A 19,651-nucleotide genomic window follows, 5' to 3' on the forward strand; every position below is an offset into this window, starting at 1 on the left:
GCATTCTTAAAATGTTTGTCCCACTTTGAACACATGCATTTCCTTTATTCCAGCCTATCTTGAGATAGTTAAAATTGAATTTCATTTCTTGAGTTGTGAAGTTGATTCATGTTGTTCAGGAGGCAATTGTTAGAAGGCTGCACAATGAGGTGGCGTTTTGCACAAGGTGTTACCGCGTAGATAATTGGAGTGTAGATAACCGATAATGAAGGTATTTGAATTTCAGCTCCCTGTCATCTCATAATTTGTGCATGTTTACATAAATGAAGTCTATAAACCAATTAAATTTTTAAAAACTACTGGAGGATATATTATGAACATTTGGAATCTGATACTGTTATGATTATGTTTATTTTCCCAGTTAAAACAATTTGAGCTGCAGTTAGAAGAAGAGTATGATGATAAACAAAAAATTCTGAGAGAGAAGAGAGATCTGGAGAGTAAACTGTCTGCAGTCAGTGAACAGGTAACATTCATAAAATCTTGCATAAATTATGTCCTTTCAGAATTGAGCAACTATATCAGTCTTGAGATTTGTTTTTCAATAACCCAATATCAGTGTTCAGTATTTGCAATAAGTGGTTAACAAGACCTTGAGGTTAGTAGAACTGTAAAAAATTTTAGATAAGAGTAAACTGCTATCTCAAGAGAGCCGAGAATCAGTAATGGGGAAGAGCATTTCTTTTACATGACTCATGTGGTGCACGAACACTGACATGGACCAGTTGGACAAATGGACTGTTTGTATTCTGTGCATTCTATGCAAAAAAAAAAATAGTTTATTGCCTTCACTGCAGAGTTTGGAGAAAGGATACTACTTGAAAAGTATATGGGGGTAGATTCCACCCATTGCCCTTGATGTGTGTCATAGGACCCTGATTTGCATATTAAAAGAGCCAACCGCTTGACTTAGTTGGGCACTGTAGCTGCCCAGCGGTAGGTCTTGGGGAAGATCAGCAGGAACAGGGAGGTAAGTCATTCCACTTGATTTTCAGGGCACTACCTCACTGTTTCCGTTGGGCGGGATGCCTCAAAATCTTCCCCCATTTTTAAGATGATGCAAGAAGTTCAAATCTAGTACAATCTCAATGTAACCTCTTCCTAGGATTTTGCTAGCTTGACTTTCTTTTTTAAACTAGGTCAGTGAACGAGATTTTGAAACTGAGAAGAGGCTGCGCAAGGACCTTCGGCGCACAAAAGCTCTTCTGGCTGATGCACAAATAATGCTTGATCACTTCAAGAATAACGCACCCAGCAAACGGGAAATCGCACAGTTGAAAAACCAGGTAACACTTTCTAGTTGTCTTTATCATTTAAACGACATTTATTCAAAGTGATAGGGGGAGAAATGCAGTATCGCCCCGTTTGGGGCGGCAACTTTTGAAAGCTGAGAAAATTAGCGGCAGTCACTAATGATGCCCAGCTTTTTCTAACTTCGATGTTTGCGCTCCAGGAAGGAAGTGGAGCGCTAAATCAAGCACTCGACTTCCTTCCTGGAGCGCTAAAGGACGCAGTCGGGACGGTAGTGGTGCAGCGCTGTACAATGTCCCGTGCAGCGCTGCCCCGATCCGAGGCTCCTTTCCCTCCCTTAAAGGGACAGACCATCGCTGCAGGCTCTGCATTGGGACCAGTTAGCTGGTCCCCGATGGCAGCTGCGATCCAGCCCGATTAGCTCCGTGCACTCCAGCAGAGTGCCAGGCTGATCGGTTGTGGGTGAAGAGGAAGCGAAAAAATGGAAAATAATCATTTCAACCATTTTTGCACTTACTGCAGCCACCTCCTGGCCTCCCGAACAATGCCTCCTGCAGCTTGAAGGTTTTGTCGCCCGGTGATGCTGCAGGGAGTAGAACTGAAGTTCGGGACCAGGGCGATGTGCACGGCAATGCCGTCATGATCTCTGGGCGCAGGAGATCGTGGCGCAAAGTGTTACCGCTGCCACAATCCTCTCTCCCAAGTTAGCGGGAGTCGTTCATCTCGCCGTGTCCAGTCGGTAAGTCGTTAGCGCCCCCGGAGGTGATAACGGGAGGCGCTTATGAAGCCAATTTCTCGGCCATAAAGTACTGTTGATAAATATTGCTTTTTTTGTGGATCATTAACTACTAGAGATACATATGCAACAAGAAACTGTATTTAAAAGTAGAATAGAATTAAAAATATAAAATCTCTACACTCCGATGTTGAGTATTAAGGGAATTAAGGGTTACGGGGAGAGGGCGGATCAGTGGAGCTGAGTCCACGGCCAGATCAGCCATGATCTTATTGAATGGCGGAGCAGACTCGAGGGGCTAGATGGCCTACTCCTGTTCCTAATTCTTATGTTTTTATGTATCCCAGAATATTGAAGGAGATTGAGAAGATAACAGTGGAGCACTAACTATAATTTCCACAAATCTTTCGCAGTTGGTCAAAGTAGTGGCAGGTGATATGTTACCCTATTGAAGGAAGGGTAGTAACCAACCGAATATCTCTCAATCTATCAATTGCACATAAATAAGCCAAGAAATTTCAGGCCAGTTAGCCTCATCTTTGTGTGTTACTTCTGAAAATCCACCCCATCCACTAGGGAGGGTGTTGGCTGGGCCAGCGGTGGGTGCCAGTCTGCATTTTGGCGGCCCGGCCACACCAGCAGCTGCCATTATTGGACCGACTTTAAAAAAAAAAAAATGTCTGCCGCCAAGCTACTATCTCCCCTTTTAAGGGCAACCGGGGCGCCACAGTCATCACAGCTTCTTGCATCGAGAGGCTATCAGTGGCAGCGTCCTGCGGGGCAATTTCCCCCGAGGCAACACCGCCATGTGTGCGGTGCGCTAATCGGGGAGCGCAACACAAACAACTTTTCACCGGGAGGGGGGTTTCTGGCTGCCGCGCCCGGACAAAAGCCCTTCAGTGCCCCGTTAGTGCGGCCTGCTAACTGGCCTTTCTGAGGCCTCAATTTCAGCCCCATTATGTTTGCATCAATATACAGCTCTGAGATTGCTACATTCATTCTAATCAGTTAAGAAAAATCTGTGTTTTTAGTAGATGGAGAAAGCAGATGAGGTCAAAGGTAGAATGTGAAAATACTTCTGGGATTGTCTCATTTAGTTACAGTATGTTACTCTGAGAACAAAACATTAGGCTAATATACAGCTTGGTGTGGTCATTAATTATAAGTAGAGAGCCTGGGGGCTGGTGACATTCAGCAAATGATCTTTCATTGGAGGTCCATTACAACAGAGAACCTTTCCGGCCAAAATGTTATGGTCGCATAAGAGGAAACTTAAATAGCAGGTGCCACAGTATACATTTTTTTTTAAAGCTGTGGATGACTTGATCTCAGCTCTGTTAAGGAGGTCTTGCCCATTTTCTTACTGGTGAATTGAGCTTACTCCTGATGGTTAATAAAGTATGTTTAGATTTAAAAAGTGGAGAATACCATATAGGGTGGATACTGTGGCTTTCTTGTGTATATTTTTTGGGAGAGGGAGAAGAGGAGTGCATGAATGAGCCTTCACTGAGAATATTTTCATTTAGGAATAATGGCATTTGTTAATGGATTTTGGACTGCTAGCAAATTTATATAGTTTAGAAACTTTATATAAAAATGGTTTTTCCTGTAACCACCTACTCAGTCTCCTCATTTCTGTTCTGAAATTTCTAAATTGTTCCAGTTCACCTTTTACCTGACCAGATAGAATGTAAAACTATCCCTTATATTATTGTCTATTTTTAGCTTGAAGAGTCAGAGTTCACCTGTGCAGCAGCTGTCAAAGCTCGAAAAGCTATGGAAGTTGAAATGGAAGATCTGCACCTTCAAATTGAAGATATCTCGAAGGCCAAAGTTGCAGTAAGTGCATTTGTTTGCTGCCGGTTTAGCTTGCAAAACTTTAGATTTCCAGATGAATGCATAAAAGCTTTAGTAACCAGTTGTGTGCTTGAATTGGGATTCCTCTTAAGCGCAAATAATGAATTTTCAAATGTCTGTGAAATGATTGCATGTGATGCGATGTGATGCAATATAAATGTATATTTTAAACAAAATTTGTAAAATGTGTTGCTGGGTGAAATATGACATTGGCGAATGACTGACTATTCAGTGTGGTGATTGTAGTAAACTGGATATATTGGGACTATTTTAAATTAATATTGTATATTAGTACCAGATATTCTAGATCCATAAGGAAATTTGAAATTGTTTTCTAAGTTGAAATGTTCTGCTTCGATCAGAATTATCCCCATATCAGCTTACCTCGTCTCTGAAAAATAACTGTTATATACTGCTAAAGTAAATTGGTGTGTTTAGTTTCAGTTGATGTCTACAGTATTCTAATTCTTAAACAGAGGAGAAGAAAGAACTTGTAGCGCCTTTCATGACCTCAGGGTCTCAAATTTATTTTCAGCCAATATAGTACTTTTGCACTGTCATCACTATTGTAATGCAGGGAGCCAATTTTCACACAGCAAGCTCCCACAAGCAGCAATGAGATCATGATCAAATCATCTGTTTTCATGGTGTTAGTTGAGGGATAAATGTTTTATTAATTTATTCCTGGGATGTGGGCATCGCTGGCAAGGCCAACATTTATTGACCATCCCTAATTGCCCTTGAGAAAGTGGTGGTAAGCCGCTGCTTTGAACCGCTGCAGTCCATGTGGTAACGGTACTCCCACAGTGCTGTTAGGGAACAAGTTCCAGGATTTTGACCCAGCGATGATGAAGGATCGGTGAGTGAATGAAGTAAATGAGTTGACGGCACAAATCATTACAAATGGGTATGATTTGGTGGCCATTACAGAAATGTGGTTGCAGGGTGGCCAAGACTGGGAATTAAACATACAGGGGTATCTGACAATTCGGAAAGATAGACAAGAAGGGAAAGGAGGCCGGGTAGCTCTGTTAATAAAGGATGATATCAGAGCAGTTGTGAGAGACGATATTGGCTTGAATGAACAAAATGTTGAATCATTGTGGGTGGAGATTAGAGATAGTAAGGGGAAAAAGTCATTGGTGGGCGTAGTTTATAGGCCCCCAAATAATAACTTCACGGTGGGGCGGACAATAATCAAGGGAATAATGGAGGCATGTGAAAAAGGAACGGCAGTAGTCATGGGGGATTTTAACCTACATATCGATTGGTCAAATCAAATCGCACGTGGTAGCCTTGAGGAGGAATTCATAGAATGCATACGGGATTGTTTCTTAGAACAGTATGTTACAGAACCTACACGGGAGCAAGCTATCTTAGATCTGGTCCTGTGTAATGAGACAGGAATAATAAACGATCTCCTAGTAAAAGATCCTCTCGGAATGAGTGATCACAGTATGGTTGAATTTGTAATACAGATTGAGGGTGAGAAAGTAATGTCTCAAACGAGCGTACTATACTTAAACAAAGGGGACTACAGTGGGATGAGGGCAGAGTTGGCTAAAGTAGACTGGAAACAGATTAAACGGTGGCACAATTGAGGAACAGTGGAGGACTTTTAAGGAGCTCTTTCATAGTGCTCAACAAAAATATATTCCAGTGAAAAAGAAGGGCAGTAAGAGAAGGGATAACCAGCCGTGGATAACCAAGGAAATAGAGGAGAGTATCAAATTAAAAACCAATGCATATAAGGTGGCCAAGGTTAGTGGGAAACGAGAAGATTTGGAAAATTTTAAACGACAGCAAAGAATGACTAAGAAAGCAATAAAGAAAGGAAAGATAAATTACGAAAGTAAACTTGCGCAAAACATAAAAACAGATAGTAAAAGCTTTTACCGATATATAAAACGGAAAAGAGTGATTAAAGTAAATGTTGGTCCCTTAGAAAGTGAGAAGGGAGATTTAATAATGGGAAATGTGGAAATGGCTGAGACCTTAAACAATTATTTTGCTTCGGTCTTCACAGTGGAAGACACAAAAACCATGCCAAAAATTGCTGGTCACGGGAATGTGTGAAGGGAGGACCTTGAGACAATCACCATCACTAGAGTGGTAGTGCTGGACAGGCTAATGGATCTCAAGGTAGACAAGTCCCCTGGTCCTGATGAAATGCATCCCAGGGTATTAAAAGAGATGGCGGAAGTTATAGCAGATGCATTCTTTATAATCTACCAAAATTCTCTGGACTCTGGTGAGGTACCATTGGATTGGAAAGCAGCTAATGTAATGCCTCTGTTTAAAAAAAAAAAGGGGACAGACAAAATGCAGGTAACTATAGGCCGGTTAGTTTAACATCTGTAGTGGGGAAAATGCTTGAAGCTATCATTAAGGAAGAAATAGCGGGATATCTAGATAGGAATAGTGCAATCAAGCAGACGCAGCATGGATTCATGAAGGGGAAATCATGTTCAACTAATTTACTGGAATTCTTTGAGGATATAACGAGCATGGTGGATAGAGGTGTACCGATGGATGTGGTGTATTTAGATTTCCAAAAGGCATTCGATAAGGTGCCACACAAAAGATAATGGTACGCGGAGTCAGAGGAAATGTATTAGCATGGATCGAGAATTGGCTGGCTAACAGAAAGCAGAGAGTCGGGATAAATGGGTCCTTTTTGGGTTGGAAATCGGTGGTTAGTGGTGTGCCACAGGGATCGGTGCTGGGACCACAACTGTTTACAATATACATAGATGACCTGGAAGAGGGGACAGAGTGTAGTGTGACAAAATTTGCAGATGACACAAAGATTAGTGGGAAAGCGGGTTGTGTAGAGGACACAGAGAGGCTGCAAAGAGATTTGGATAGGTTAAGCGAATGGGCTAAGGTTTGGCAGATGGAATACAATGTCGGAAAATGTGAGGTCATCCACCTTGGGGGGGGAAAAAAACACAGTAAAAGGGAATATTATTTGAATGGGGAGAAGTTACAACTTGCTGCGGTGCAGAGGGACCTGGGGGTCCTTGTGCATGAATCCCAAAAAGTTAGTTTGCAGGTGCAGCAGGTAATCAGGAAGGCGAATGGAATGTTGGCCTTCATTGCGAGAGGGATGGAGTACAAAAGCAGGGAGGTCCTGCTGCAACTGTACAGGGTATTGGTGAGGCCGCACCTGGAGTACTGCGTGCAGTTTTGGTCACCTTACTTAAGGAAGGATATACTAGCTTTGGAGGGGGTACAGAGATGATTCACTAGGCTGATTCTGGAGATTAGGGGGTTACCTTATGATGATAGATTGAGTAGACTGGGTCTTTACTTGTTGGAGTTCAGAAGGATGAGGGGTGATCTTATAGAAACATTTAAAATAATGAAAGGGCTAGACAAGATAGAAGCAGTGAGGTTGTTTCCACTGGTCGGGGAGACTAGAACGAGGGGGCACAGCCTCAAAATACGGGGGAGCCAATTTAAAACCGAGTTGTGAAGTAATTTCTTCTCCCAGAGGATAGTGAATCTGTGGAATTCTCTGCCCAGGGAAGCAGTTGAGGCTAGCTCATTGAATATATTCAAATCACAGATAGATTGATTTTTAACCAATAAGGGAATTAAGGGTTATTGGGAGTGGGCGGGTAAGTGGAGCTGAGTCCACGGCCAGATCAGCCATGATCTTGTTGAGTGGCGGAGCAGACTCAAAGGGCTAGATGGCCTACTCCTGTTCCTAATTCTTATGTTCTTATATATTTCCAAGTCAGGATGGTATGTAACTTGGAGGGGAACTTGCAGGTGATGGTATTGCTATGCGTCTGCTGCCCTTGTTCTTCTAGGTGGTTGAGGTCACTGATTTGGGAGGTGATGTCGAAGAAGTCTTGGTAAGTTGCTGCAGTTCATCTTGTAGATGGTACACACTGCAGCCACAGTGCGCTGGTGGTGTATCGTGTGCCAATCAAGTGGGCTGATTTGTACTGGATGGTGTTGAGCTTCTAGTGTTGTTGGAGCTGCACTCATCCATCCAGGCAAGTGGTGAGTATTCCATCCAGGCAAGTGGTGAGTATTCCATCACACTCCTGACTTGTGCTTTGTAGATGGTGGAAAGGCTTTGAGGAGTCAGGAGGTGAGACACTTACCACAGAATACCCAACCTCTGACCTGCTCTTGTCACCACAGTATTTATTTGGCTGGTCCAGTTAAGTTTCTGGTCAATGGTAACCCCCCTTCCAGAATGTTGATGAGTGATTTGGCGATGGTAATGTTGTTTCATGTCAAAGGGCGGTGCTTAGCTTATGGCTTATTGCCGATCGTTATAGTATACTTGTGTGGTGCGAATGTTACTTGCCACTTATCAGCCCAAGCCTGAATGTCGTCCAGGTTTTGCTGCATGCGGGCATGCACTGCTTCATTATCTGAAGAGTTGCAAATGGAATTGAAGACTGCAATCATCAGTGAACATCCCAGTCTGGCCGTATGATGGAGGGAAGGTCATTGATGAAGCAGCTGAAGATGGTTGGGCCGAGGACACTGCCCTGATAAACTCCTGCAGCGATGTCCTGGACTGACATGATTGACCTCCAACAATCACAACCACCTTCCTTTGAACTAGGTATGACTCCAGCCAATATCTCGAGAGTTTTCCCCCTGATTCCCATTGACTTCAATTTTATTAAGGCTACTTGATGCCTCACTTGCTCAAAAGTTGCCTTGATATCAAGGACAGTCACTCTTGCCTCACCTCTGGAATTCAGCTCCTTTGTCCATGTTTTGCCCAAAGCTTTAATGAGGTCTGGAGTCAAGTGGTCCTGGTGGAACCCAAACTGAGCATCAGTGAGCAGATTATTGGTGAGTAAATTCCGCTTCATTGCACTGTCGATGACGCCTTCCATCATTTTTATGATGATTGGGAGTAGATTGATGGGCCGGTAATTGGCCAGATTGCCTTTGTCCTGCTTTTTGTGGACAGGGCATACCTGGGCAGTTTTCCACATTGTCAGGTAGGTGCCAGTGTTGTAGCTGTACTGGAACAGCTTGGCTAGAGGCGCGGCTAGTTCTGGAGCACAAGTCTTCAGCACGACAGCCGGGATGTTGTCAGCATCTGTAGCCTTTGCTGTATCCAGTGCGCTCCAGCCGTTTCTTGATATCACTTGTAGAAAATTGAATTGGCTGAAGACTGGCTTCTGTGATGGTGGGCACCTCAAAATCATCCACTCGGCACTTCTGGCTGAAGATAGTTGCAAATGCTTCAGCCTAGTCTCTTGCGTCGAGTACGGGGCTCCACCATCATTGAGGATGGGGATATTCATGGAGCCTCACTTCCTGTTAGTTGTTTAATTGTCCAGCACCATTCATGACTGGATGTGGCCAGGACATCAGGAAAACTCCCTGCTCCTCTTCAAATAGTGCCATGGATCTTTCACATCCACTTGAAAGGCCTAGATTATGTGCTCAAATCTAGATTTTGGGCTTGAACCCACAATCTTCTGGCTCTGAGCAGGGAATGTTGCATACTGAATGCCAATAGACTTAGACTCAGAAATCTCCTGTAATGATGAGGTCTCATTGTACTGTAATTACACTAACACTGGAAATCATATTTTTTTGCTATGCAATTCCTCCATTACAATTGGGTGCTTGCTTATTTTAAGGCTGTACTAGCATAATTTTGCTGTTTTTCTCAGACAGCCAACAACAAAATGAGGCCACTACTGATCTGCAGTGTCAGTGTATAGAAGTGTCTTCGAATTAAATTGCTTTCCTAAATGAAGCCACTGGGGGCTGGAGGTCCACAATGGCTATGTAGCTAAAACCGAGGGAATTTCAACTTTGAACATTGAGATGCAAGTAGTGACCCATTAGCAGATTGAGAGATCCAGAAAATTGTGTCAATGAAGGTTATTCATTTTAGGAAAATACCAGTGATGGCAGAAGTATCAGAGTGCTGTCAAAGACACTCCTTCAATGTAAAAGGGGCTTCAGCAAGCTGTGGCCTTTCTGAAGCCCCTTTTACAGTCACAAGTGATGCCTAATGTGGGAAATGGGGAAGTATCACAATGATATATTGTTTAAAAATAACCAGTTTACGGCAATCTCTGGTCATTTTAAATAATCAAGTTCCAGTACAAACCAATATGGTGGGTATATTGGCCCCAAGCTTCCACATGATTTGCTCCTGATTTTTAGGAGCAACTGGTGTAGAACGGAGTATCTTAGAAATCGGAATTCTCCACATTTAGTTTGCTCCAGTTCGAATCAGGTAGAACAGTTTCACTTTGGAACAGAATTTTTTTTTCAAAAGGGGGCGTGTCTGGCCACTTATGCCTGATTTCAAAGTTTCGTGAGTGAAAGCTTACTCCAAACTAACTTAGAATGGAGTAAGTGAAGATTTTTGTACGCTCGAAAAAACCTTGTCTACACTTTAGAAAATCAGGCGTAGGTTACAAATTAGGCGTAGGGAACGAGGAGGGGGGGGAAGGGAAGTAATTAAATTCTACAATCAATCCTTAGTTATACTTATACCAATATTATACAAATAAATCCAACCTGAATAAAAATTTATAAGCAAAGAAAAGATTAAATAAACCATGTTCCTACCTGTGTGAAAGTGCTTCAGGCAGGCCTTTCATGTTGGAGACAGGCAGCAGTGTAGCGTCAGTGTCTCTACGGCAGCAGCAGCAAGCTTCGAGCTGAGCTGCAGTGCTTGAGGCAGGCCTTCATTCTCTTCGTGGCTGGCCGCGAAGAAGCAGCACCGGACGGACCAGAGGCCATTCGGCCATGAGATATCAGCGGCGTCAGTGGCTGGCCGGCAGCCGAAGAATCAACGCAGGACACACGCAGCTCATTAAGGTTCTTGAGGCCATTCGGCCACGCTTTGGGGGCGGCGTCAGTGGCTGGCCGGCAGCCAAAGATACAGCAGCAGCCTTCGAGCTGTGAGGGGGACTGAGGCCATTTGGACAGGGAGAGGCAGCCACATCGACAGTTTTATATTTAAATTTGCAGAATGGGTGCTGCACTGTCAACACCACATATTATGCAATGGTTTGCCATCAATTCACTGCATCGGAGAGAATTGATTGGAGCTCACCGCACCAGGAACGTCGTAGCCCGTAGGTTGATGGGCAGGAGACCTTAACCACGTTGACAATATCGAACCAGGCGCTCGTACCTGGACATGAGCGAGGCTGATTGTGTGAAAAGGCTGCGTTTTCGCAGAGAAGTTGTCACTGAGATCTGTGATATGGTGAGAGCAGATTTGCAGCCCAGAAGCAGAAGGACAACTGCCTTGTCTGTTGAAGTGAAGGTAACAGCTGCACTTTCTTTCTATGCCTCGGGATCGTTTCAGGCTACAACTGGAGATGTGTGTGCCATCTCTCAACATGCAATACATGCCTGCGTTTACCAGGTCACGGCTGCACTTTATGCGCGAAGGAATGACTTCATCAATTTCCCAATGACCGCACAAGTGATCCATGAGAGGGCTGTGGGCTTCTTCAGGATTGCCGGCTTCCCAAAGGTACCCACATAGCCTTGCGAGCACCCGTGGAGGAATGTGAGCAGTACCGAAATAGGAAAGGTTTCCACTCTATCAATGTGCAGCTCGTGTGTGACGACAAGCAGCGCATCATGTCTGTCGATGCGAGATACCCTGGCAGCACCCACGATGCGTTCATCCTACGCGACAGCGTTCGATATGACATGCTTGAGGAGCAGCCAGAAGGGCAGAGCTGGCTACTGGGAGACAAAGGGTACGGCCTGACCACCTGGCTCATGACGCCCATACGCGTGACACGGACAGAAGCTGACCGTCAATACAACATGGCGCACATTGCAACGCGCAGCATCATTGAGAGGACCATTGGCATATTGAAACAGCAATTCCGATGCCTGGACCATTCCGGAGGACAGTTGCAATACTCTCCTCAGATTGTCGGTCACTTCACTGTTGTGTGCTGCATGCTTCATAACTTAGCCATCATGAGGCAGCAGGAGCTGGTAGTGGAACCCGAAGACCAACGTGAGGGTCCAGTGCATGATGATAGTATTACGGAAGACCAGGATGTGGATGATAACGACAATCAGGAAAGCATGCAAGTGCCTGATGTCGGAGCACGAGGTCGGAGGAGGGCCGTCCATCGTGCCCCTTTAACGATTGCTCGAGACTTGCGCCAGCAGCTCATCCGTGAACGCTTCAACTACTGATGCCTGAGGGCTCTGCGACCACTTTTGCGTATGGACATGTTTATTCTTTGCAGTTGTTCCTACGTTGTGTTGTGTTAATGGAACATGAAACTGTTTTAATGAAAAAATATTTTATTGAAAAGTTAACGTCACTCTAATAAAATATTTGTTGTATCAAACTATACTTTTTAATATGACTCTTGAAGATCACTTATAAACTTGTAAAGTTACAAAAGTTACAAAACACTTTCTATGTGAAAAATTTTACACTCTGAAGAACACTTAAACTTCAGGATCACTTTTTAGATGCAAAATTAAATAAGATACAGAATGTGAGAGCATTTACACTATAAGATCACTTGAAAACCCTGAGATCACTTATGTTGTAAAGTTACAAAACTTACAAAACAGTTTCATTGTGAAAAATCTTACACTCTGAAGAACACTTAAACTTCAGGATCACTTTTTAGGTGTAAAATTAAATAAGATACAAAAAAATGAGAGAGCATTTACACTATAAGATCACTTAAAAACCATAAGATCCCTTATAAGTTGTAAAGTTACAAAACTTACAAAACAATTTCAATTTGAAAAATGCTACTACAGCTACATCAAGAACAAAAGCAGCAAATTATCTCAGTGAATGTTCACTTCCTCATGGAGGTGTCATTTGATTGGCTGGGCTGTGTGCCCTTATTGCAGCAGCTACCTCAACCAGGCCCTCCCTGACGGCCTGTGCCGACACTTGCATGCCCTCCCTGATGGCCTATGCCGTAATTTGCATGCCCTCCCTGACGGCCTGTGCCGTCGATTGCACTCCCTCGGACATTCCCTCCCTAAGTTCCCGTGTCATTACTGCTATTCCTCCCGTCAGGACCGTCAACTCTTCACCTACTGCATTGACACCACCGATGAGTGATCAGGTAAGCTCATTGGTCTCCATACCCAATGCCACAACCTGAGTCGCATCTGTTGCACGCTGCATCTCAGGAGAGCGTGTCTCCAATCTCCTCCTCCTCTGCCTGGGTCTGTCTTGTGCCACCACTACACTGGTAGGCGCGGGCATGGACGGTGGGATGCTCGGTGTTGCAAGCGGCACCACTACACAGGGAAGCGCAGGCTGGGACTGTGGGATGCTCTGTGTTCCAGACGGCTGAACTGGAGGGAGAGGCTCGGGCTGGAATGGTGGGATGCTCTGTGTTGCAGACGGCAGAACTAGAGGGAGAGGCTCGGGCTGGAACGGTAGGACGCTCGGTGTTCCAGATGACAGCACTCGAGTGCGAGCCGTGGGCTGGGATGTTGGATGAATGGATGTAAACTGCTCCATGATATCAGCAGCAACACTGGGACCCGAAGCGTCGGAATCAAAACCATAGTAGGTGGAACCAGAACCTATGCGAGAGGGAGGCGCAGGCTGGGACGGCAGTGCACTGACTGTAGAATGCTGCATTATACCAGCAGCACCACTGGGACCGCAACATCGGAAGCGAAACCATGGAAGGTGGAACCAAGACCTATGTTAGGGGTTGAAACTCTGGTGCCCCTTGATGGGGGCTCATAAACATTAAATTGGAAGCTCTCCCCTGCAGACATTTCAGTCATCGCTGCCATCATCCAGTCTGGATCGTCCGCAGCTGGTTGTACTGGTTCTTGTTCTGTACCCTCAGGATCCTCAGGGTTGGCAGCAGCAGCATCGTCATCATCGGCATCATCATCGTCATCATCATCATGTTCTGCAAAATACATCAGAACAGTCAAATGCTTAACAGCAAGGGAGGGGGCCGGGTGGGTGGCATGAGTACTCTCACACATAGCAGGCCAGGCAGCAGGTTGATTTAAAGGGCCATGATGCATTTTCAGGACTTACCCTCTTCCTCGCATGCGGGCCCAGCTTGTGCTGTACTGATTGCTTTTCTCCATGTACGACTCATCAGAGCAGCTACCCTTTGTTCCAAGGGTGTCAGTGGATGCAGATTGGGCACGCCTCCTCCTGTCCGAGTTGCCTCCCTTTTGTTGTGGGCCAATTTCTTCTGCAAAGAATAAAATATAACTTTTTACAGAGTGTGTCAGTCTGCAAGGTGGGACATACAGATAGCCAGGTTACAATTACGATTAAATTAAAAATGGGAAATATTACTTACACTAACTACTTGACCAAGGTCGTGCCATTTCTTTTTACACTGACTTCCAGATCTCCTGGTATGCACCACTGCGCAGTAATCTTCTGCAACTTGGTTCCAGCGTTTCTTCATTTCTTTTGGTGGCACTTTTATGCGACCTCTGTTGCTGGTATCTAGCTCCTGCCATCTCTGCTCAATTACGTTGACTAATATCTCCACTTCCTCATGCAAGAAATTCTTTGTTCTTGGTGGATGTTGATCCATTGCAAAGTTGAATTGGCACTCTTATTTCTCCAAACACACAGTCCTTAATTTGCAGGCACCAATGCAGCACCGGTTCTGCAAGTTTAGCAGTGAAAAGCTGAACTCACTGATTTCAGCAGGTGATTTATTCAGCAGTGCTGCTAAAAAGCACTCCCTCACACACAGAAATATCAAAAAAAATTAAATTACAAGCCTTTGCAGGGGTCCAAGAAACAAATCTTCACTTTTTCTGCAGTATTTTTTAAAATGGCCGAGTGCCAATGTTTGTGTGAGACTGCGCGTGCGCGAACGCTGCAACGCGCACGCGCAGGGTTGCCGGCACCACAAGGCTAATTTAAATTGTACCCGCCCCCTGCTGCTTAGAAAATCGGCGCGAGTGTTAGGCTCCGCACCCTGCTGCGAAGAGCGCGCCGTGCCAAGCAGACATCCGAGAATATCGGATTTTTTTTTAGGCGCAGTTTTCGGCGCGAAAAATAGGCGCCCAGCTCGGAGGTGCGCCGTTTTTGCCGCGGCACGAAACTTGGGGCCTTTGTGTTTAATCAGAGTTTAGGACGGAATTTCACACATTAGTTATACAGCAAAAATATACGACTATGACAAGTAGCTGGTACCTATCTGATTGGACAGATGGTTGGCGCACGTTCTCTGAGCAGCCTCTCTTCCTTTTCACCTAGAGCCTCCTTAGAACATAGAAACATAGAAACATAGAAAATAGGTGCAGGAGTAGGCCATTCGGCCCTTCTAGCCTGCACCGCCATTCAATGAGTTCATGGCTGAACATGCAACTTCAGTACCCCATTCCTGCTTTCTCACCATACCCCTTGATTCCCCTAGTAGTAAGGACTTCATCTAACTCCTTTTTGTGAATATATTTAGTGAATTGGCCTCAACAACTTTCTGTGGTAGAGAATTCCACAGGTTCACCACTCTCTGGGTGAAGAAGTTCCTCCGCATCTCGGTCCTAAATGGCTTTCCCCTTATCCTTAGACTGTGTCCCCTGGTTCTGGACTTCCCCAACATTGGGAACATTCTTCCTGCATCTAACCTGTCTAACCCCGTCAGAATTTTAAACGTTTCTATGAGGTCCCCTCTCATTCTTCTGAACTCCAGTGAATACATGGGACCACTCTCAAAAAAAAAAGCATTCGACCAGCCCAACTTCTGTATAGCTCTCACCTTCATCGTCTGTGAAGACAAGCCTTCAGGAGGTTACTTTTATTCTCTTTTTAGGTGTGGGCCTGAAATGGGATATTGACGAGACCTTTTAACCTATAGAGGTTCCCCATAAAACACAGTACCCAATGGGGCGTCGAGTTCTTTGCCTCGATTCTTGAAACAAAGCCCTCCCTAAAGATGTCTTATGATCTTGTTCACATGTCTTTCCTGCTTATACTTTCTAAAGGTTCTTCCTTTGGAATTAGTCTTAATCTTTCTCGTCTCTATCCTCTAGGGTACAGTTATACAAGGCCTGGCCCTCTCAACCATGAGGTCCAAAGTCAAAGCTGTTTTGCGTTAATCGATCGTTGCTTGTCTTTACGACCTAGCAAACTACTCCATTCTGAGGTTGTGTTTACCTTAACCTCCCCAACTTTCTTCCATTCTAAGTCTTTCTATACTAATTAACTTTGCCTTATCTTTGCAAGAAGTTCTGTTAACCTAACTTCAATCCCTACCTTAGCAGTATACATAAGATACATAAACAAGGTTCAAGTCTTAAGTTAAAAACAACTGATCATCGCTCGGCAACAAGGAAATTGTATGTAGTACAGAATGCTTTCCCATCCGCAGGAAACCAAAACATACTAGCCTGAAGAGACTTCTTGTCCACAGCTCTAACACAATCATATAAACACAGCATTATTCGTGTCACAGTTTCATTCGTATAACCATATGTTTTTAGGCATCCCTAATTTCTAACAATATATGGATGTATCAGGTTGGACCTGAGGCAGGTTGGACCTGAGGCAGATTGGTAGAGCAGAGGGAACTTGAAATGACCTGGAAGTGCTTGATGATGACATTGGGTGCCCAAAATAGAATGTGTTACGTTTCCCAGCAGTATCTGCTCTCGCTTCGATGAGCACATCATTCACATGCAGGACAAGTTGATGGGCACAAAAGCATAAATTGTGTTTTTATTCAAAAAAAGGCTGTGTAATTATAAACATTTTAAAATAAATCTACTTTATCATTAGTATGTTCATTAGTTATTGACTTACAGCTATACAGTAGTGCATTGTAATGTAACAAAGCTAATTAAAGTTGTTAGATCTATTAAGCAAATATGACAAGTCATGTCAACTCAGCAAGGAGTTAGAAATTCACTTTAATATATGGAACAAAGATCTAAAAGCAGTAGGAAAAATAGATATTGAATTACAATCCTATTTTCTTTCCAGTTAATTTCAATTCTTCTTTAAGATACCACTGTGCACTGGAGAACTTTGATTTACCATACCTGAACATCAGTGAGGATTTCTGCTACCTGATTATACTTCTAAATGTTATCACTCTACAGGCTACAGCTCATGTAATGGAAAGCCTTTTGCTTTTTGAACTGTTATAGTAATCAATTCAGATACTGATATTTCTTTAAATGAAACATGTCTTCACAATTCTTTGTTACATAAAGTCCATTATTTCTAGACCATAAAAAGTATTCAAGCCAAGTATATCACTGGCAATTGGAGGGCACCGGTGCGATAGTGAGAAAAAATGAAAAGTAATTTCAGCCCTATCCTATTTTCCACAGAAAACTTAGACATGGAATAAATCTTGAAGGGATCAGATTATACATTATGTAAGGGAATAGTGGAAAGGCTTCTCTTTCCACGAGCAGACCCCCTGATACTCGTCCCAATCCGTGTAGCAACCCTCAAAGTTAATAGACAGAGACGGAAGGCAAGGTTCAACGATCTTTTAATTGCGAAGGGTCCGGGAGCGATTTCTCAACACAGCCGCCTGTGAGTGGAAACGCTCGCTGAACAGCAAAATCAGCCATCTTTTATACAATCTTCAAAAGACCATTTGCTTCCCCAATACAACCTCCCACAACTCTTGATTGGTTACCTTATCAGTAATACTTTGGATTGACAGACCAGGTTCAGGCCTTCCTAGGGTGACCTCAGCTTGCTAGAATGTGCTGACCTGGCGGCCTTCTGGTTATTGGGGCTGGGCTATCGAACTTTGTTATAATTACATGGTTAGGACTGGACCTCACCTCGGAATTTAAACGAGCTAACATCGGCCTTTGTAGTGATCCATTTTATAAGGGTGTAACATATCTGAATGATTAATTACAGGAGGCCCCATCACAGGAAACCCAGAAGGGCAAATAAACGGGGCAAGGGGTCAAAAATAACAATGGAAAACTCCATCTGGTCGAGCAAGAGAGATAAGATAACATTCCAATGTGCTAATAAACCTTGAAACACAGTGAGGTTTATTTTTCAGCTATCTCTCTTTTCTGGCTAACTTACTTAAAACATTTTGTATATACCCCCTAATGCCAAATCTATTTTTTCCTCTTGCACGTTATATCTAGTGCATTATTTGGTTTATACTTGCTTGGAGATTTGCCTTTTCAGCAAATTAGTAATAAATATGGAGCTTGGGAATTTTAGAGTATCAAAATAAACACACAAATGCATTTTATCAGTAAGTGTATGTCAGGATTTCTTTTAGTAAAACACAGCTGGTGCTTATGCAGTGATAGTGTTTGGTTTCTCAGCAGATAGTCACTGCTTCAATCTCATAGCAATGTTACAATTTTGTAATAAAATCAAAAAGTGCAGGAAATATCTAGCAAGCCCATCAACGTCTTAGTCAGAACTGGAACATTTTGCTATTGAACAACTGCTATATGGAATGCTTCGTTAGAACGAATTTCATTTTATGGGAACTTCCTTAGTGACTATCCAGCCAGCAGTTCAGCCATATAGCTAGCAAGGTCTCACCCTTGGTAACTGGTTTATGTTGAAAGTAGTGATAGAAGTATGTGAGCTTCGGTTGGGGAAAGGATTGGGTTCAGCTATCATGTACCCACCCTATTCCTTTCCTGTCTCCCCACCCCCTGTTGTCTAGCCTAAAAATCAGGCCCTTAATGAATAACATGGTACAGGTTGGAGCTCTCTGGTCCGGCACTCTTGGGCCCTGACCAGTGCCAGAACAGAGAATTTGCCAAACCATGGGAGGTCACCCGGAGCCCAGGCTTTACCGGTACCTGATGACGGTGCCCGGGCTCCTGAATGCCTCCGGCTGCAAAATAACTCGGGCCTTGCGCTTGCTCTCTCTCTCTCTCTCTCTCTCTCGCTCTCTGCTGGTTAGCTGCTCTTTTTTTTTAAGATGATGTCTCTCAACCCACCCCCCCGCAGCCTCACACCCCTCCACCGCATTCGCGCCCCCCCCCCCCCCCCCCCGGCACCACCGCTCACGCCCCAGACAAAGGACTGAAGCCGAACCACGGATGGTTCTAGATCGGAGAGTCCTGAACTGGAGAGGTACAACCTGTACTGATATTCATGCATGAATAACAGTGCCTGTGGAAGCATACTACTAGAAGAAATTAGTAGCTTGAGGATGAGAGGACAAGTATCTGACCATAATTGTGTCAGTGTTTAGGGGAGCTGCTTGCTAGAAGTACTTTGATGATTAGGTTTAACTTTCGTGTCGTGGGACCGTTGGGAAATTTATTCAGTGATTCAAAACTGATGCTTTGTGGAAATTAAGTTTAAAATAACAGCTTATGAATTTTTCACCATTGAGATGCACTTCCACATGATGAAATTTAGTGATTGTAAGCTTGAGGGATTTGTTACCAAATTGTAAAATTGTGTTTTATTGTAATATATTAAAAGTGCTTGCAGTTTTGTTTCCAAATGAGTGTTTAAAAGGCCGCCTTTTTTCTGTTGTGGAAAAGGAGTGGGACCGCAGTTGCTTTTGTTTATTGATTTGTTGGATTAGTCGAGATCTTGTGTAAATACCAGATCGTGTTGTACTTTAGTTAATGGAGTTTAATTTGTAAATTGTTCCCTCCCATTTAAGTTATAATTGAGAATTGTTTATCTTAATTTTGTCATTCCATAATGTTCAAACCTGAGTGTATTGTTTTGTGCTAATGGTGTCTGGCAGGTATGTGTGAAAGCAAACTGTTGAGTTTTCCAAAACAACCTAGTGTATCAACAGCATAGGGGGCTGTATATTTTGTATTGTTAAAAAGTGTTATAACATTCAGAAAATTGCAGCTGCAATTACAGATGTTGTA

General features: G+C 43.7%; 1 protein-coding gene across 16 annotated transcripts in view; it reads left to right on the forward strand.

The window, feature by feature from the left end:
• myo18ab (myosin XVIIIA b) overlaps positions 1-19,651 on the forward strand; it is a 299,468-nt gene that overhangs the window by 244,451 nt on the left and 35,366 nt on the right. For all 16 annotated transcript variants that reach the window (XM_070857110.1, XM_070857122.1, XM_070857108.1 and 13 more), the window contains 3 exons: positions 362-466; positions 1,140-1,286; positions 3,713-3,826. In XM_070857110.1, the coding sequence (XP_070713211.1) occupies positions 362-466; positions 1,140-1,286; positions 3,713-3,826 (366 nt within the window). The remainder of the gene's footprint in view (positions 1-361; positions 467-1,139; positions 1,287-3,712; positions 3,827-19,651) is intronic.

This window comes from Pristiophorus japonicus, chromosome 16 (genome assembly GCF_044704955.1).
Source record: "Pristiophorus japonicus isolate sPriJap1 chromosome 16, sPriJap1.hap1, whole genome shotgun sequence".
Lineage (NCBI taxonomy): Eukaryota > Metazoa > Chordata > Chondrichthyes > Pristiophoridae > Pristiophorus > Pristiophorus japonicus.